The sequence below is a fragment of the Microtus pennsylvanicus genome, chromosome 1 (assembly GCF_037038515.1).
Source record: "Microtus pennsylvanicus isolate mMicPen1 chromosome 1, mMicPen1.hap1, whole genome shotgun sequence".
Lineage (NCBI taxonomy): Eukaryota > Metazoa > Chordata > Mammalia > Rodentia > Cricetidae > Microtus > Microtus pennsylvanicus.
The window spans coordinates 63,183,864-63,203,305 of NC_134579.1; the positions used below are offsets into that span (position 1 = coordinate 63,183,864).

The following is a 19,442-nucleotide window of genomic DNA, read 5'->3' on the forward strand; positions in this document are numbered from 1 at the left end:
CGTACCCCAGCCCAAGACAGAGCTTTTCTGTGTAGCACCAGTTGTCCTAGAACTCACTCTGTAGACCAGGTCTGCTTCTGCATTCCAATTAAAAGCATGTACCATTAAGGCAGATATACTAATTGTGCCTTTCCAATTCTCTGCAGATTCACAGACAACTTACATTATATATATAATATATATCTATAATATATATATTATTTTCTTCAGTATTCTTGCCAAAAGGTTTTTTACTATGTAGTAAAACAACTGTTTGCTAACTCTGATATCTGTTCACTTATATCCTGCCTTTTCGAGGTGGGAGACACCCAGGACAAAAAGCCAGACAGACGCCAGCCAGCCAGAGGTAGTGAAAGTAAAATGTACAGAAGAAAGAAAATTAGCCCCAAGGCAAAAGGCAGATAAGAAACAGGTAAATTTAAGTTAAAAGAGCTAGCTAGAAATGTGCCTAAACTAGACTAAACATTCAAAACTACATAGTTTCTGTGTCATCATTTGGGAACTGGTTGGTGGCCCAAAAAGAAAAAACCTGGTACATACATATTAAAATCTTGTTTCAGAAAAAGTGGCTGTGTATGTTGTTAATATGTATGCTTCATACACAATCTAATTTGCCTTGCCTTAGAAAACTAGCAATACCGGGGCAACTTAAAATACAAAAGGTAACATGTTAGCAGCAGAAACATTTTTAGAATGTCTACTAAGTTGCCAAGATATTACAAACATTGCTGGATCAGGGTCTCACATTTGTAATCTCAGCACTTGGGAGGCTGAAGCAGGAAGACTGCCATGGATTGAAGGTTAATTCTAGGTTGCAATGTGAGATGCTAGCCCCAAAACATCCCCACAGACAACACTACTATATTGTTTATCCATAAAAACTATCTCAGGGGCTTAGGAAAGAGACCAGTCAGAAAAGTACTTGTCACATCAGCCTTGGGACCTGAGTTTGAACTTGGAGGTGAGCAGATCCCTGGACTCACTGCGTAGCCAACACAGCCTAATTGGTGAGCCCAATTTCCAATAGGAAAACCCTGTCTCAAACAAAGCAAGGTGGATGGTTCCTGAGGAACAACACCCAAGATTGACATCTGGCCTCCACAAGCACATACATATATGTACATATTCAGAAATATATACTCACACATATATAAAAAAGGATTATCTTTGCGTTTTATTACTCTGCCATTAAAATGTTTGTAATCATAAATTTTAAAAAATAATTGGCTATGCACATTATGGAATACATTTCTGTTTTCAGATAACTTATAACCAATTATCTTATTTCTTAATGTTCTTTTGAGATTAAGAAAATTATAAATGATTAATAATTCATGCTTTGTGTTTGCTTAACAATTTAAAATTGTCTTTGCATTTGACAGTAAGAACCAGAGTGTGCTTTTGTCAGCTAGTAATGACAAGCAGTGAGTACCTTAAAAGTACTTATGAAGTAATGCATGCATTTGGGCAAGTAAAATTTGTAGTCTACGGTCTTGATGCTAAGTTTTTACATTCCTCACTAGAAGTAGGGAACAGAAAAGCAAGCATTCACACGCTTCCTTCATCACTTTGAAGGTACGTGGCCTGAGCCCGACTGCCTTTGCTTACACATCCTACATGTCATCACACAGCCAGAGTGCCCACTGCTGTCTTTGCTCAGACATATTCAGACAGGAACATTCCTGCAAGTATGACTTGGTAATTACATGATACTTCATCTATGAATGTGATTCTCATGGGCGGTGGGTGTCACAGGAGCCTTCAGTGTGGATGAAGAAAGAGATGTTAAAGTGGGGTAAAGATGCAAGACTTGGTCTAGTTCTTGTTTGTTGTGGCGTTTCACTGACTGCTAGCATTTGTCAGTCAACAACTCTGTATTTCCAAGGAAAATATGAAGTAATTAATTGTGCTTATCATATTTCTAAGTGCCCCTTTTGTCCTTCGTTATCCTAATGTAACAGAAAAAAATGGATACACATAAAATAATTTTTTGTGTCATATTCAAAGCTTTCAAAATGACCAGACAGGTCATTTTGTTTCATTTATTTGTCAAAGTAGCTGATTCCAAGTTAAGGAAATTTTGATGCAGGCTGACAATATTCTTGTATTTTGTTTTAGATTGTAAGCTTAATGATAGGAAACGATATCAATGATTTTACAGCAACTATTGTTGTATACCTTTGGTGCTTAATAAATGTCCATAATTATTCAAAAAGGAATCATAATCTGTTTAATAAATAGTGCTTGATCACCGGAATATCTGTTTGAAACAAATGTATTACCTATAAAAATTAAATCAAAACATATCAGGCTTAGATTTTACAGAAAAAAACCCACAAGGCTTTTAAGTTCCCTAAAATGACTATAGGATGGGAAATGATCTCAATGAGTTCTGAAAGAATGAATCATGAAAAAAAAAATGCTCTAGGGATGGTGTGAGCAGCAGCTGCCACAGCGACGAGAGCAGTGCTCAGGTCACTTCATGACATGCAACAGAAGGCTTTTTGATTCTTACAAGGTAGGTCTCAAGTCTGATATACAAGATGAAACAAACGTCACAAAAAACGCTGCCTACACTGTGGCTTGTGAAGACTGTATGCATGTGGTAGAGGGGAGAAACAGGAACTCTGTGTATGGTGGCAGTAATGATGTGGTTATCGGCATGTAACAAACATTCCTGGAGGGAAACATAGAATTGAAGGAATTCAGGATAAAGCACTGAACACTTCACATGATGGCATAGCCTGTGGGCCGAAGGCCAAACTTGATTTCTTGCCTCCAGTAATCAAACTTTGTACTTCAGTTGCTGATATAAAGATTAGATTATTTTACTAGCCATCTTCAAGATAAAAATGAATACAAGCTTTTGGAGAGTCAGCCAGATTTGATGAATAATTTGGTGTTCCATCCCAATTTAAGCCATAAAATTGCAAGTTTAAATGATGACCACAGTTGCAGGGTTTGGAAGCAAAAGCAGAGAGGCCACTTTTTCCTTCATTCTCCTCACGAGTATGGCATATCCAGGATGCTAAGTGATGGTTGTGAAGAAGAATGAAACAATCTGGCTATTTTGTCTCTTCAGTCAAACAGATCAGTGCTTAAAGTATACTTTAGAATTGGTGCTGTTGCCGGAAATCACTGGGTAATGGGCATTTTACTAAGTCCTGTTCACACGGAGCAAGCAATTAGTGAAAACTTGTTTGCAGTCACCTGTTGTCCTAGTAAAGCGATAGGTCAGTTTCAAATGCACCACTGAGGGTTCTGTAGCTGTTGGAGCCGTTCTTTACTACTATGTGCAGTATTAGGCTATCACAAGTGGTTGCTTTGGGTGACCAAACCATAAAATAAAAATTTCTCTATAATTATTGATCCTGTACTTTGTGATCTCAGTAGATATTTTGACTAATTTCTTATAGAAATATCTTAGTTGTCTTTCCTGTTAAGCAAAATACTCATTGTTCAATTAATTTGATTAAAATAAAAATTTTATTAAAAAAGTAGTAACAGAGGAAAAGTAAAACAAATTAGGTGAAGAGAGTTGCAATTTCTTGAATTCTTAAGACCTCCTGCAAATCAGTAAGAAATAGACAATACTAACTGAAAAATAATAAGGGCTGGGGAGATGGCTTAGTCAATAAAGCGTTTGCTATGGAAGTCTGAGGACCTGAGTTCAGATCTCCACCACACAAATAGGAAAAGTTGCGTGTGGGTAGACAGCCAAAGCTTTAGGGGCAGGAAAGGACAGGAGAGAGAAGTGAATCCCTGGAGCTCACTGGTCTGGATCTTTGAGTTCCAGATTCAGTGAGACCCTCAAAAGACAGGGCAGACAGTGACAGGAGACACTTGACACTGACTCTTAGCCTCATAGGCACACCTACATACATATATGCATGCACACACACAGGAGTATGTAGAATTTAATTTAATGGTATAAAAGATATTAGTCAAAGTAAAAAATCACATGAAGGTGATTATTAATCATTAATCCCCTAGAAAATACTCTGGTTTCTCTTTAGACAATGTAAATTTTTTGCCTTATCACCAGGAAAAATGAGGGAAGATCAGTATGAAAATAATTAATGTATAACTAAAAACATATCCATTATCATCTATAAGTAAAAAAGATTAATGATTTCAAGAGCTGAAGATGCAAAAACCCAGACTATAGAGTGTTTCACATCCTTTGCTAATTTGTCTATGGTCATAATACCCTAAACTCACCAGATCTCATCAATTTTTTTGTAAATTGTTTAGTATTATCAGCTAAGAATTATACATATATATTTATACCAGCTCTATAACACAGTAATGTTCATCTTAAGAGAAATGTGGTATATATGTTCAAAGGAAATATGTAAACTGGGCATGGTGGCATATACATGTAATCAGAACCAAGGAGACTGAGGCAGGAGAAGCATGAGTTGAGTGAGATAAGCCTTGGTCACACAGCATAATTCTGTCTAAAACAAATAATGATGGTGAGGGGAAAAACAAAATAAAGAAACTAATCAGAAAATCTGCTGTTTGTTCATATAATAGAACACTTCATAGTAGTAAAATAAGAAAACAAATCACCAAACTGATACCATCACACAGATCTCAAATACCTTTAAAGTAAGCAAAAGCAGCAAGTTTCAAGAATACAAACAGAAATCTAAGAACAAGGAGTAGATCTAAAATATCTACATATAACAAAGTAACAAACACACACAGACACACTGTCTTTTTAAAAACAAGATTTAATGCCATCTCTCCACACTTGACCAAGAGAGCCCCATCTTGCCTAGTATTCCTATCTATTCTCTCACTGATACTTCTTTCCTCACCTCCCGTATTTTACATGTACTCCTTAATCTCCCAGAAGAGAACTTCCTCACCACTGTACTTTCAAATCTCCAGCTATGTTCTGCGTTGAGGGGACAGGAATGAAGACATCTGGCTGAAACATGTTGGGAAGGAAGGGCCAAAAAAACGGAAATGCGAAGAAGCTAGTATCACCAGCAAAGCATAAAGCCTAAGCTTAAAAATCCATTAGGAGAACAGAGCTATAAAGAGGCAAAGAAATGAACTCAAATCACTGAAGCTCAAAGGAGGTAGAACTGATATGAGAAGTGACTGAACTGATGGTTGTGAATGATTTAAAACTGTTGAAGTCAATGAAGGTATCAACAATTACTGAAAAGATCTAAAGTATTAGAAGGGCTTATGTACTCAAGCTGAAGTGAAGGGTAGGAGAGAAAGCAAGAAATCAAGACACAGGAAAGTCAGGGTTTATAAGAGTTAGTGTAGCTTTCTGTCATCTCTAAGAATGGCAATGTGAATAAATGTCACAAGAAAGATAATTTAAGTGTTCAATGAATAAAGTCTGATCTGTAAGGGAGACTCAAGATGATAATAAAGGGAATAGGCAGTAAGCTGAAGTGCAAGGTCTGACAAGGGCTTAGGCAAAAACTACTTATGAAAAATAAATTCAAATACTTAAAAACCCACACAATAAATTATTCATGTTTTTAACATACTGAATAAAAATAATTTGTAAGTTATGAAAAATTAATGCTTAAAAACCCCCACAAAATTCATAATTGCAATTGCCTGAAATGGAGAATGGTAATAAAACACAAAGCTGGGCTAGCTACAGTGAACTACAATTTTCTCTTAATGTTCTATTAGTTCATTAACAGTCAGGAAACAAGAGCAAAAAGAAAACAGCTAAATATTCCACCAAACTTACATAATAAATAAGTCATTATTATGTCATTAATATTTTTCAAGATTAGCTCTTCTACTTAAAAAAACATGCCATTATCATAAAAGGATTAATTTCACAAAAATATTTTTCTGTTTAATGTTTTTCTAGGGAGTAACCTGACTATTTGTAATACAGTTTGAGCAGAATTAGGACATCAATTATCAATTTGTGGAAGAGCTGTCCCAAATGTGCACATATCTGTCCTAAAGAGGCAGTATTCAAAATGAGATTGATATCTAAATTAACAAGCCAGATTGTTCTTTAAGTTGCAAATAAGCACATACAAAGTTCTTATGTGAAGTTTATACACAAGATCAAGGACATACAAAAAATACATATAAGCAGTGAGGTGTGCTTTGTCAAAAAGAAGTATGCCATCTCTGTAGATTAGAAAGGCTGAAGAAAATAATTCATTTAATTAAAGTCAGTGTTACTCAAAGCATAGTCAATGAACCAACCAGGTGCATCAGAATTATATTTGCCTGTACACAGAATAAATTACTTGTTTATTTCTGTGCTTAAGCACATAATATGAATCTGCATTCTTTGCAAAATACCTTTAGTAATTGTTATTTACAGAAAAGCTTGAGGATCAAAGTGAAAACTTTTAATTATAAAGATTATGATTTAACAGATTCTTAAACTATCAGATTAAGTGATTAATGCTTCTTTTAAAATACGTATGCTCTTAAAAATATTTATTTTTAATTATATGCATATGTGTTTGTGCACACAAGTGCAGGGGCCTGAGGAGGACAAAAGATGGCACTGGATTCCTGGAGCTAGAGTTCCAGGTGGTTGTGGGCCACCTGAAGGGGGTGCTGGGAACCAAAGTTGGAGCCTCTGGAAAAGCAATATGCTCTCTTAATTGCTGAGTCATCTCTTCAGCCATTTTTTTTCTTTCCTTTTAAGACAGAATCTATAGCACGGATTAAATTATTTTTACAGTCTTGATCCTTCTGTCTCCATCTCCTCAACACTGGGTTTATATAGTATTTTTATGATGTTTACTCTTTTATTACAGTATACTGGTGACATTAAAAAGCATATTTATGCAAATAAGACAAACTTAGCCAACTTAAGCTAACACACTTACAGTTAGTGATGTCAGGTGGTGCATAGCCGTCATTTATATACATACTTGTTGGCTTTGCCACTTTCAAATAAACAAAATCAGATGTGTTCTTTAAGGCAGTTACTGCTTCTTCATGAGTAACTTCTTCTAAACATACACTGTTCACCTGTAAGAAAATAATGAGACATATTTGAAAACATTTTCACATGCTTTCTGATTTTTAGCTGAAAACAACTACCCAAATGATATGGGATATGAGAAAGTGACTTAAGGAAAACAAAAGATGTGTGGAAGGAAAATCCCCAGTGTTCTATGATATAAGGAAACTGTTTATGTATTTTCACGAAATAGACAATTCTGATTCTAGTTCCTTTCACTTAGCCTCAACTTTCTCTCATTCTGAAGACATTTAGAAATATAAATTTGGAAGCTCAATTAAATTCTTTTAGGAAGAGACAGAATTAAAATACAAACTAAAAGCAAGTTATTACTATTAAGCCTTGCCCAATTTGTAGAACTATGCACAAATATGACATTCTGTCATTAAATATTGTTTTCTTATTTAATATTAGATATTCAAGGAAAGAGCTGAAAAGATATACTGAGGGAGTCAATGTGCAGTAGGAAATAAGACGATCTCAAAGTTTTAGACTTGAGCAAAGTTATCTGATATTTATTGAAGAGTCTTGATTTACAGCTTAAACAATGACTTTGACTTTTGGAACTGCACTAACAAAACACAGCATGCACATCTTAATGCTAGGATTCTAGAGAAATAAGAGAGTAATAAAAACCAGTGATAGAGCGGTAGAGATATCAAATTAGAAAATAAATATGCTAAATACAAAGTGCTTAGAGAATGAAGGTGTATTATGCCACTAGATTAAGTAAATTAAAAATGAGGCTCCAAAATTGTATCATTTCAGGGTAACTGTGACAATAAAGGCTTCATTAAAGTTTGAGACAGAATGAAAAGTCCTGTTGCTTTTCAAAATCAACACAGGTTATTGGCTTTGTGCAAATAGGACTGGTTCTGAACAAACAATAAAGGAAAACATAGTACACATGGAATAAGAAATAAAATTGAGGGCTGGATTTGGCTAAGTGGGTAAAAGAACTAGTTACACAATACTTGATTACTTGAGTTAGATTCCTGAACTCAAAAACCAACCCAGCAGTGGTGACGTACACTTGCAATCCCAGCATTCCTAAAGATGGGAGGCAGAGACAGGGGCCTCAGCGGGAAGCTTGGCAGACAGCTTTCCTGGAGTAAGTATGCAGCACAGCAGGAGGAACAAGGACAGACCCTGCCTCAGGAAGGTGGAAGGTAAATCCTGAGCCGGCACTGGTACTCTCACACACATATAAGGGAAAAATAAGTAAGAAAGTGAGAAAAATCTAGTGGAATTGTGATGTTGTTTATACTGGCAGGTGTATATTTGTGGTGAAACTACTGCTTGTAGCTTAGGGAAAGACTAGCAATTCTTTATGGCTTTACAAATTCATCTGAGCCCTCATGTCACTGGGCCTTGATGGCCAGTACAATGCCCTGGCTACTTTTGCCCTTATTCTGTCTCTTACCATTACTAGTCTCTTAAGCCTATTTTTGTTAGGACTGGGCATGGCTGATGTGACCCACAATTGTGAAAACATTAATATATCTGATATGTTGTACTTGCTGGTTTTATGTCAATTTATCACAAGCTAGAGCCATAAGAGAGGAAAGGAACTGCAATTGAGAAAATGCCTTCATAAGATACAGTTGTAAGGTATTTTCTTAATTAGCGATCAATGGGGTAGGGACCAGCCCATGGTGGGTGGTACCATACCTGGGCTGGTGATCCTGGGTGCTATAAGCAAGCAGGCTGAGCAAGCCATGAGAAATGAGCCCGTAAGCAGCTTGTCTCCATGGCCTCTGCATCATGTTCTGCCACCAGATTCCCGACCTGTTTGAGTTCCTGTACTGACTTTCTTTGACAATGAAATGCTAGTGTAAGTCAAACAAACCCCTTCCCCCTCAACTTGTTTTTTGGTTGTGGTGTTTCACTGCAGCAGTAGAAACCCTGACTAAGACACCACATGTCTAGCTCTCTCATCCCCTTCTGGGCTTCACAGGACCTTAACTTTTCTTCAGGTTCCATTTTCCTAGAGAACATGAGGACTAAGGCATTTATTGATAAACACTGGATGAACTGTGAAAGAGTCACAGAGTTAAATTTGTATGAATGGATTTTAACTCTAGGAAATGATACAGATACTTCACAGAATTACTATATTCAATGAAAAAAGTATGAGAAAACTACATATAGTCTAATACCCTCAAAGAAGTTTCCAAATAATAAGCTAAATATTTAGACATATGCATGTGACTAAATATCTTTTTATTATTTTATGTATTTTGTATGCGTATGTGTGTGTACATGTGCATGCCTAGCATTCATAGATGTGAGAAGGTGGCAATTCCTTGTAACCAGAGTCACTGCGTGGGTGCTGGGAAGCAAATCTGGGTGCTCTGAAAGAGCAATAAACACTCTCAACCACTGAGCCATCTCTCCAGAAGATACACAAAATTATTGGTGTTCTAGTGTTGGGGATGAGCAATGACTTCACTGGTTTTCATTATGTTATAAACAGATGAGCTAAAGCAAAAGAGGGCCACACATGACCACATGAAACACTGCACTGTAAACTTAGATTGTGAATTAACAATTCTGTGCATTTCAAGACTTCAACTAGGAAAGAGAGGTAGGAGAGAGGAGGTGGAGAAGACAGAGAGTGTGGCTCGCAGAAAAAAGGAAACAGCACCAAGAATCACTGAGATATCCTTTACATGGTTTCAGTATGGAAATGCCGGCTACAAGAAAACAGACATGAGAATTAAGAACACTCCTTATACTCACTGCTAGGAGCTTATCTCCAATCTGAAGCTTGCCATCCTTGTGTGCTGCACCTCCTTCAATTATTTTGGTTACATAGATGCTGTTATCACCAGGAATATGCTGATTTCCAACACCTCCAGCAATGCTGAACCCAAGACCTGGTTGGAATGCACTGTTTAGAGTCTCATCAATAAGAAGAACAAGGATGACAACCAGAGTGATCATTCCATCACACAGAAAATTGTGTACTTAGTTATCTGCTTTTGAAGTCTTAAGCGTAGTGACTGGAGAAGTGGTCAGTGGTGAAGACCATTGGCAGTGCTTACAGAGGATCAGGGTTCGGTTCCCAGCACCCACATGATGGTTTCCAACCACCTTTAACCCAATGTGTTCTCTGGCCTGTGACCGCCAGGCACTACCATTGTGCACAGACATTTAAGCAAGCAAAACACTCATGCAGATAAGTCTAAATTTTTTTTAAAACCTTAGGTTTTAAATGCAAGCATTGTAATAGTTACAAATACTCCTTTTTCTTTGGATTTCTTCTTAAAAGTCTTTGTGTACATGGATTTGAGAATCAACAGAAACATAAAATGTTTCTTTACTAATGTGGCTCCTTTTCCACATTTACAACTTTTCCCCACATGGACAACTTTAAATAACAATTTTTGCAGTCCCCAAATCCCATCTTCAAAACCAAATTCTCTATAGTTTTCATTTGTTGGAATCCTACTTCCTCTAGGAGGCCAAAGTATTAGAATTACTATTTCTACTTATCCTCAATCCCATCAATGCCTTCAGAATTCAGAAAGCACCTTACTAGTCCTCACTACAGAGATGACCTCCATGACACACAACAAACTGTCTTCTTTTAATATGACTTACACCTGACATTTACTTTGGAGTTAATCAAAAGCTTAACAAAAGTAGTACATAGTAAATGTTTAACAAAATGACACTTAAAATAGATGTAAACGAATCTACTACATTAAATGGAGGGCTGGTGAGACTGATCAACAGACAAAAGGTGCCTACCACCAAGACTGACAACCTAAGTTGACCTTTGACCTTAAGGAGCCAACAGGGAGGAAGGACAGAACCCCAGCAAACTGCCCTGACTTCCACATGCACACCATGGCGAGCCACTCCTTACCCACTAAATAAATACATGTAATTAAAAAAATTTAAAGTGACTAGATTCTGTTCCCTACTTTTTAAAAAAAGTTATTAAGGGTATGCTACTAAACAGCAAGAGAGCCTCTCTAAAAAGGTAAGGTGAAGAGTAAAAGAGAAGACAGCCATTACCGCAATCTGGTCTCTCTGATCATGCATTGTTATGCATATGAGCACACAAACAAACACTACATACATACAACATCACAAAGAATTTATTCAGGAGGTGGAGGTACAAACATTTAATCCCAGCACTTGGGAGGCCGAGGCAGGTGGATCTCTGTGAGTTCGAGGCCAGCCTGGTCTTGTAAGAGCTAGTTCCAGAATAGATTCTAAAGCTACAGAAAAACCCTGTCTCAAAAAACCAAAAATTTACACACACATAACAGTAAAATGTGTAATAGTACATGGAACTTAACAAGGGACCTTTTCAAATGGTGCCACCTTGGTAGGAATGCAGCCACTCTAAAATCCTACTTGAGACAAACAGCAGTGGGAATACTATGAACCTACACAAAATTTATAGATGACTAAAAGTATAACTTTTAAACATAAAGTTTAAGTCATATTTCTTAGTAATGTCTTATCTCATTTACAATGTACCTTTAGGACCTTTAATGAGCTTTATCTCCATTATTTTCTCTGATGCTGGCTTCCGCCTTTTCACATACAATCGCACAATAGATCCAGCTTCTTTCAGCGCTTCAACTGCTTTGCTATGGGTTACATCGCGAACATCCGCTTCATTGACTCTTAGGATACAGTCATTTACTCTAAGAAAAACATAATATGGTACAGTAAGTACCAATGTTTTATTTTACCAATTTTAATTTCATTTTGACAAAATTTTTATTTATTCTAAAAAGTATAAATGAAGAAGTTATATGTTAAATTTCAGTGTATGAATTTCTCAAGAGCCAGCAAAGGGAGGAAAATAAAAAATGATAGATTATTTAAAAATATTATTTGAATATTTCTTATGTACAAAGATACTTGATAAAAACAGCAAACACTTGGCAATGACTACATGCTAGGCACTTCCTTAGTGCTTTCATTTTTAAAACTACTTGTATCAGCTATGTGTAATATATTTTTTACCCATTTTAAACATGAATAAAATGAGGCATGATCAATTTTAATACAGAGCTCTCAAGGTGACAGAGCTGTATTTAAAACTTATGAAAATGGCAGAAGTGGGCAGATATCTGAGCTTGAGGCTATCCTGGTCTATAAAGTGAGTTTCAGGACAGCCACGGCTACACAGAGAAACCTGACTCAAAAAACAAACAACAATTAAAAAAAAAACCCAACAACAAACAAAACAAAAAAAGAAAAGAAAAATGAAGCTCAGAGAAATTTAAGGTCAGTTAAACTAGCTGAAAATCAAAAGAAGATAGTGTCAAAAGTGAAATTAAGTGACAAAATTTTAATTTTTTCCAAATCTGAGATGTGATATTAAAAATTACTTTTTGAAACTTACGTGAAATTATAAATCATATTATTTACTTCAAAGTTCTCTTATATAAATAACATAATGTGACATGGTAACTAAAAATTTCTTTTTTGGTCCTATTCTCAACATTTTCAACTTAGCTCTGGTCCTGGCCTTGACTGCATGGCACCCCATTAGAAAAAAAAAATGGTGGTCATTTCAAATTAGCAGAGGAGAACAAAACAGATTTAGGCTATTAACACTGGTCCTGACAAGTTTTTATTACCATACCCAACGGAATGACTACTACTTTGGGCGTGTTCCTCTGTTAAACGAGGAACATACAAACTTTCACATAAGCTGGGCAGTGACTTAAAATTAGGAAATAGATGTCACATATGTACGGATGGTCAAATTCCTAATTTTTATGTCTAATTTCTCTAATGTACTACTTGCCATATTAGTGAGAAGCCAAATTTAAAATCTGAAGAGCTACATAAAGTACTAGAACCTTAGAAGATGTTAATTTAATAGCTGTGAAGTCCTTACTCCCAACATGCTTCTACCTACCTATAAACATAGACCAACAAAAGAAAAGGTTCAAGGAAGTAAGTTTTACAAAAGACATTTTCCAAAACAGAACACTATATAAATCCTACAAATACACGTTTTTCCTAAACAGAAAAGTTTTGTGACTTTATCTGAAAATATCAAGGACAACTCATAATATCTAGAAAACTGGTTACAGATATTTAGGCAATCAAAATGCATTAATCAAAGTATTATAATACCTAAGATAAAACTGAATTCCTAAAAGATGGAACAATACAAAGAACGAAATTACCCGAGAATTGGTTATTTAAATGGGCTCGAGCATCTACCTACATGTAGTTATTATGCTGTTTCTTCTTTGTGTTAGTCCAAGTCTTTTGTAACATCATAACATTAAGTGTAAGACATACCGCAATCTTCCATCCTGGGCAGCTGCTCCTCCTGTGATAATTTTGGTGATGAAAATACTTGAGTCATCTCCAATGTGTGGGTTGTCTGTACCTCCTGCAATGCTGAAACCAAGCCCTGAATTTCCCTAAGGACAGAGGGAAAAATTCCAGAGATCTAAGCATTTAGACTCTAGCAACTGTACTAAAATAGGAACTATAACACAAAAAGGAATATGCAGAGGTAAGAGAAAGATTCTAAAAAAACAGACATGTTCTTCATATAAGGAAAAACTTCTTCAGAGGTGGTACTGCTCAGTAGGTGATGTTGAAGTAATGTACTGAGCTCTTCAGAAGCCTAGTTTGAAGTTCTTTATTTACAAGTATGTGTAATTTGTCTGTGAATTTCTCTCCACCCATAGAGGTGACACTACAAATTTCTTTTAAAATGCACCTCATTCATGTCTGATAGGGCAAATCTCTTCCAAGAAACAAAGCATCTGATCGCTTCACTTCATTAATTAACTAGTTAAGTAATAAATGTATTTGAGAAAGGTCTTCCTATGTAGCCAAGACTAACATCAAACATGATGCAATCCTTGCCTTGGCCTCCTGAGTCTGGGATACAGGTGCCATCATGTCTGGTTACCTCTGAGCAGGGCACACATCATTTTACCTTTAAAAAAAAGGGGGTGAAGGTGATACTTTCCTTTTGACCACTTTTTGCCAGCTGTTTATTTAAAAACCAACAAACTGGCGCTGATAAATACTAGCAACCATTACTCTCTGAGATGTTTAATCAATGTACCCAAACGCCATGGCATTTTTTAGTGCTGAAGCCCAATCTGAGAACTTAATGCTGGTGAACTTTTATGATGACAAGTAGACTTTATCAACTGCCACCTCACTTTTCTGCTCATTTGACTAACATGAACACTGAATTTGAGTAATATTTGTACATAAAAGTGGTTCCACTGCCAATGAAAGTCTATAGAGAAAAACGATATTTCTTTGACCTAAGAAAAGGTACTTAGAAATGTTTATTTTCTCAAGAATTTTCTGCATGTAGCTTTCTAGCAACTCAAATAAGTGGATATATCTGACTTATTACTTAACTATTTATATCTAATAACTCAGACATCCAATTTCCTACTACTTATCCTAAAATACCAATTTAATTCAATTTTTTTCAGTTTAAATTCCTTAAAGAATTAGTAGGATGTCGTCAATACTACATTAATGTTGAGCTTCCTTGAGTGTTACTGAGACACCCGCCTAACTTAAGTAGGTGGCTTGAAATTAAGTAGTAGACAATGAAGATCTACTACATATGCAAAGACCTTTCAATTTTACTCATTTTCCAGGGCATCCATTTGAGCTTCAAACATAACAAAATACAATTATCTATGATTTTAGTTTCTAAAATGTAGACATTCAGTTACTCTGGAGAGTTACTTGTGTAGAATATTTAACTCCTTGGAAGTGCTTGCCACACACAAGGACAGCCTTTCTAAAATACAGCATAAACTGATCAAGCATGCACACACTCTCATCCTCACATACACGAATGATGTATGTACGTAGGAATGTATATTTGAGACAAAGTCTCATGTAGGTCAAGGTGCTTTGAATTTGCTATGCAGTAAGGTTGGTTTTGAACTACTGCCACCACTTGCTAAGGGCTGGGAATACAACCATGCCATTGCCCAAATAGCAAGCTTAGAAACAACTAAAAAGAAAACTCTAACCAACTATTACAGTCTACAGCACCCAAAGGAGATAAATAAATGCAGGGTAGTTTCCTGGAAGGGGGGGGCATGCAAATTAAGGAACAGTAAGTGTAGACTTCAGTTAATAATAATGTACACACATAAACTGGCCCATTAGTAGAAATAAATATACTGTAACAAAGGCAGATGTTTATAAGAGAAAGTAAAGTGCAAAGTAACTGGAATTCTCTGTATTACCCGTATGCTTTATCTGTAAATCTACGAAAAATGTAAAGGATATTAAAGAAAACAAACATTCTGAAAATACTATGGCTAGTTTTACTATCTGTAGTCTTAAAAAAAGAAAATAATTTTCTGGTTTTGAAAGACATTTCTCCCTTGTATTCTATGATTGAACTTAAAAGTTCAAACGAAAGATTAAGATAATAGATTTTACCCTTTCAAGTGTGATTTCCTCATATTCATAATCTGCATCAGTACCATTAACCTATAGAGAAAAAAAAAGTAGCTTAAAAATTCAGAATGAAAAATTCAAAATGTCAAGATAATTTTACATGATTTAGTAATGAAAAACTGTTAAGCATGATAGTGATTAAAAAAATATAGCCCCATTTTAGTAACTTTAGGAAAGATTTACAAGGAATGGAGGATGCATTTAGCTTTTACTATTTTTGAATGCTGATTTTCTTCTTTGAGCGGCGGGGGGGGGGGGGGGTTGGTTGGTTGGTTTTGTTTTGAGACAGGGTTTCTCCTGTCTGTCCTGGAATTCAATCTATAGACCAAGCTGGCCTTGAACTCAGAGATCTAATCTGCTTTTGCCTCTGGAGTGTTGGGATTAAATGTGTGAGCCACCACCACCTGGTTTGGAGGCCAATTTTTAAAGATTTATTTTTTGTGTATGAATGTCTTGCCTGCACATATATCTATGCACCACATGCATGCAATTATCCAAGGTGGCCAGGAGTTTGGATCACAGGGTTGTGAGCTGCCATGTGGGTGCTGGGAAATCTCAAATTAATGATTTAGCCTTTAAGAATTTGTTTTGATTCACAAGAAACCTGGCTCTAGAAAAATTCCCAGGAATCCACAAGAATGACCCCAGCTAAGACACTAAGCAGTAGAGGAGAGGGTGCCCAAACTGGCCTTGCCCTGTAGTCCGACTGATGATTATCTTGAATATCACCATAGAACCTTCGTCTAACAACAGATGAAAACAGAGGCAGAGAATCCCATCGGAGCACTGGATTGAACTCCCAAAATCCAGGTGAAGAGTAAAAGGAATAAGAATATAAGCAAAGAGGTCAGGACCACGAAGTGTTCATCCACTGAAACAGTTTACCTAAGCTAATGGGAGCTCACCAACTCCAGCTGGACTAGGAAGGAACAAGCATTGGACCAGAACTAGTTCTTCTGAATGTGGTTGACAGTTGTATGGCTGGGGCATACTGAGAGGCCACTCAGTGGCACTGGGATTTATCTCTACTGCATGTACTGGCTTTTTGGGATCCTATCCTCTTTGAATGAATACCTTGCTCAGCCTAGATGTCGTAGGGAGGGCCTTGGACCTTCTACAAAGCAAAGTGCCTTACCCTCTCTTAGGATTGTAGGAGGTTGGGATGGAAGGGGTTGGGAGAAGGGGAGGGAGTGGGAATTTGGATTGGTATTTTTTTTTAATCTAAAAAAAGAATTTGTTTTGAGATAAAATAGTAACAAAAAAGATGAGAATAATTTCAACAAAATTTTTTAATGGAACTATAGAAATCTGTATTTTATTGTCCTTAATTCTGCCCTATATTAATCATTTTACTATTTTTATCTTAAAATTTTACATTTTGGGTTTGTGTATGTGTGGCTATCATGGAGGTCAGAGGACAACTTGTGAGGAGTCAGTGATCTCAGCCCTGGGAATCAAACTCAGATCTCTGGAGTTTGGAGACAAGGATCTTTATTCATAAGCCATCTCAGTAACATACTTTTTTCTTGTTAAGGACACAACATGGATGAATGGAAAGACAGTCAAGTTCAATGTCAGTAAGGTTGTGTCAATTTGTACTTAAAACAGAGTTCAACACATCATATTTAAAAACTGAGAGCTTATTTCCAAATAAGAATAAAGATGTTTAATATTCTTAGTATGTTTGGCATCTGACGTTTGGGATATGAATTCATGAAAAAGGTGTTGTACTGTGGCTTTACAGCCACCAGCACAGGCTTAAATTACATGCAGCCGGAGTTACCACCCTACTGGCTAGGTTTTTTTCTCTCCTGGCAGCCTCTCCCTGAACCCCTTTCTCGAGCTGCTGCCAAACTACATAACTGCCTTGAAAAGCAGTCAGGCTTTTACTGTTCTATGCAGTAGCAATAAACCTCACATCTTCATCTATACTGTAGGCAGACTTGGAAAGACAGTGGGAATTCTTAAAGAGAGGAATCAGTTAAGAGAGTTTTCCCCCAAACTAAAAAATGGGGAGAAAAAAAAAACATTACAAAGGAGGGATTTTGGTCTCTGTATGATTATATGCTAGACAGTTCGAAAACTGGAAAAAATTAAAAGAGAGGATAATTAATTTAGATGGGATTTAGGTAATGTCAATTGAAAACATTATCAGCACTATAATTTTTGTTTTATCACTAAAGAAGTTCTTTAATCTGAGTGCTAAGATACATGCCTTAGAAAAACCTAATAAAACAGATCACAGAGACATTCAAATCCAGACAGAAGAATTTAATGGAGAACCCAATTTCAACATTGCATTTTAAGAATAGAGAAGAATAGCCTAAGGTTTTCAAACAACCAACCTTAAAATGGTAAGAGTAAGACCTGTGTGCTAATGCTAAATTTAAGGAGATTCAAGGAAGCAATAGACTCATATGGCATGCATTCACCTTTTGTGAAGTAAATGTTAAACTTGTGGTCAGTCGGTAACAGAATTATTCCTAATGACTGTATAGAGTTGGTTAAAGCTGTTTTAGAGCCTGGTCCACAATTACAATGGAGTAGCTGGTTCAGAGAAGAGGCTAAGATAATGGAACAACAGAGTAAAGATAGAGGTATGGAAATTTCCCAAGATCAAAATCTTAGAGAAGAAAATAATGCTACTATAGAAAGGCAATCTCTATATGATGTCACATACTGACTTTATGCCAAGCAGCTGCTTTGTATGCTTAGAATAGCACTGAAGAAGTAGGAAAGAAGCTGGAATCATTTACTAAAGTCACACAGGGCCCAAAAGAAACTTCACACATTTCTTACAAACACTGACATCAGCAGTAAATAGAATAATACCAAATTCAGAAGCTAGACAAATAATAACTGAACCTCTGGCTTTTGAAAATACCGATTCTTTATGTCAAAAAATAATTAGGCTGTTAAAGACAAGGTCAGAACCTTTGGAGGAATGGATTCAAGATATCAATTAATACTGAATCTCATGACCATGATGCATGCATGGATAGGAGAAGCGATTTCCAGAGGTTTGAGGAAAAATCAAAACGTCAAATGTTATCATTTTGGTAAACAAGGTCACCTTAAAAGGGACTGGACACAGGGCATTCCTAAAAACAATGTTTTTTCTAAGAATAATTCATTTAGAATGCCCCTCCCTTTTAGATTGTGCAGATGATGTGGCTAAGGCAGACACTGGACTGATGAATGTAGGTCAGCGAGGAATATTCAAGATAATCCTCTGTTGTCAGGAAACTGAGTTTCCAAATCTGGTTCAGTCATTTCCTGCCATCGTAAGGGACACTCCTTTCCAGAGCAATTAAAGAACCTAATGCCTATTGTAAGAAACCATACTGCTCTATTTAACAGAACAGCTATAGAAAAGAGAACAAAAACTCAGGAGAAACCATAAAGCGAGTATTTTGGCAAACTTCTATAAATGACCTAAGACTAGAATTGAAAATATGAATAAATGATGTTGTCACTGAAGGTCTGACAGATACAGGTGTGGATATGGCAATAATTTCATCAGAATCTTGGTGTCCAAACTGGCCTCTTCAGGATGTAAATGCTTGTTTTTAGGGATTGAACTCCATGTCAGGTAAAGCAGAACGCGAGATGGGTTGAATGTATAGGACCAGAAAAACAGAGAGTAATATAAGCTTATGTGGCTAACATAGCAATGAATTTGTGGGGATGTGAGTTCTAACAGCAAAGAAATACTTATATTAACATCCCTTCAATCTTAGAACCATAAATTAATGTATGTTTCTGGGAAAAATATTACAATGTTTTATAAATAAGAGTCACTGACCATTCAGGTTGTACAAGAACAGGGCACAACAGCTGCTATTTCAAAGGACCATCAGTCCTACCTTTAAAATGGTTGACAGACAAACCTGTACGGGTTAAAGCAATGACTTTTAACAGTAGAGAAACTGAAGGTTTTAGAACAGCTGTTACAGGAGCTGCTAGATGCTTAGCATATTGAAGAATCAACCAGCCCTTGGAATCTCCTATA

At 36.3% G+C, this 19,442-nt stretch overlaps 1 protein-coding gene across 23 annotated transcripts in view; it reads right to left on the reverse strand.

Moving 5' to 3' along the window:
* Positions 1-19,442, reverse strand: part of Dlg1 (discs large MAGUK scaffold protein 1) — a 192,978-nt gene that overhangs the window by 60,476 nt on the left and 113,060 nt on the right. For all 23 annotated transcript variants that reach the window (XM_075967258.1, XM_075967250.1, XM_075967240.1 and 20 more), the window contains 5 exons: positions 15,413-15,463; positions 13,271-13,395; positions 11,480-11,649; positions 9,725-9,861; positions 6,846-6,990 (listed from right to left, as the gene is read on the reverse strand). In XM_075967258.1, coding sequence (XP_075823373.1) covers positions 6,846-6,990; positions 9,725-9,861; positions 11,480-11,649; positions 13,271-13,395; positions 15,413-15,463 — 628 coding nt within the window. The remainder of the gene's footprint in view (positions 1-6,845; positions 6,991-9,724; positions 9,862-11,479; positions 11,650-13,270; positions 13,396-15,412; positions 15,464-19,442) is intronic.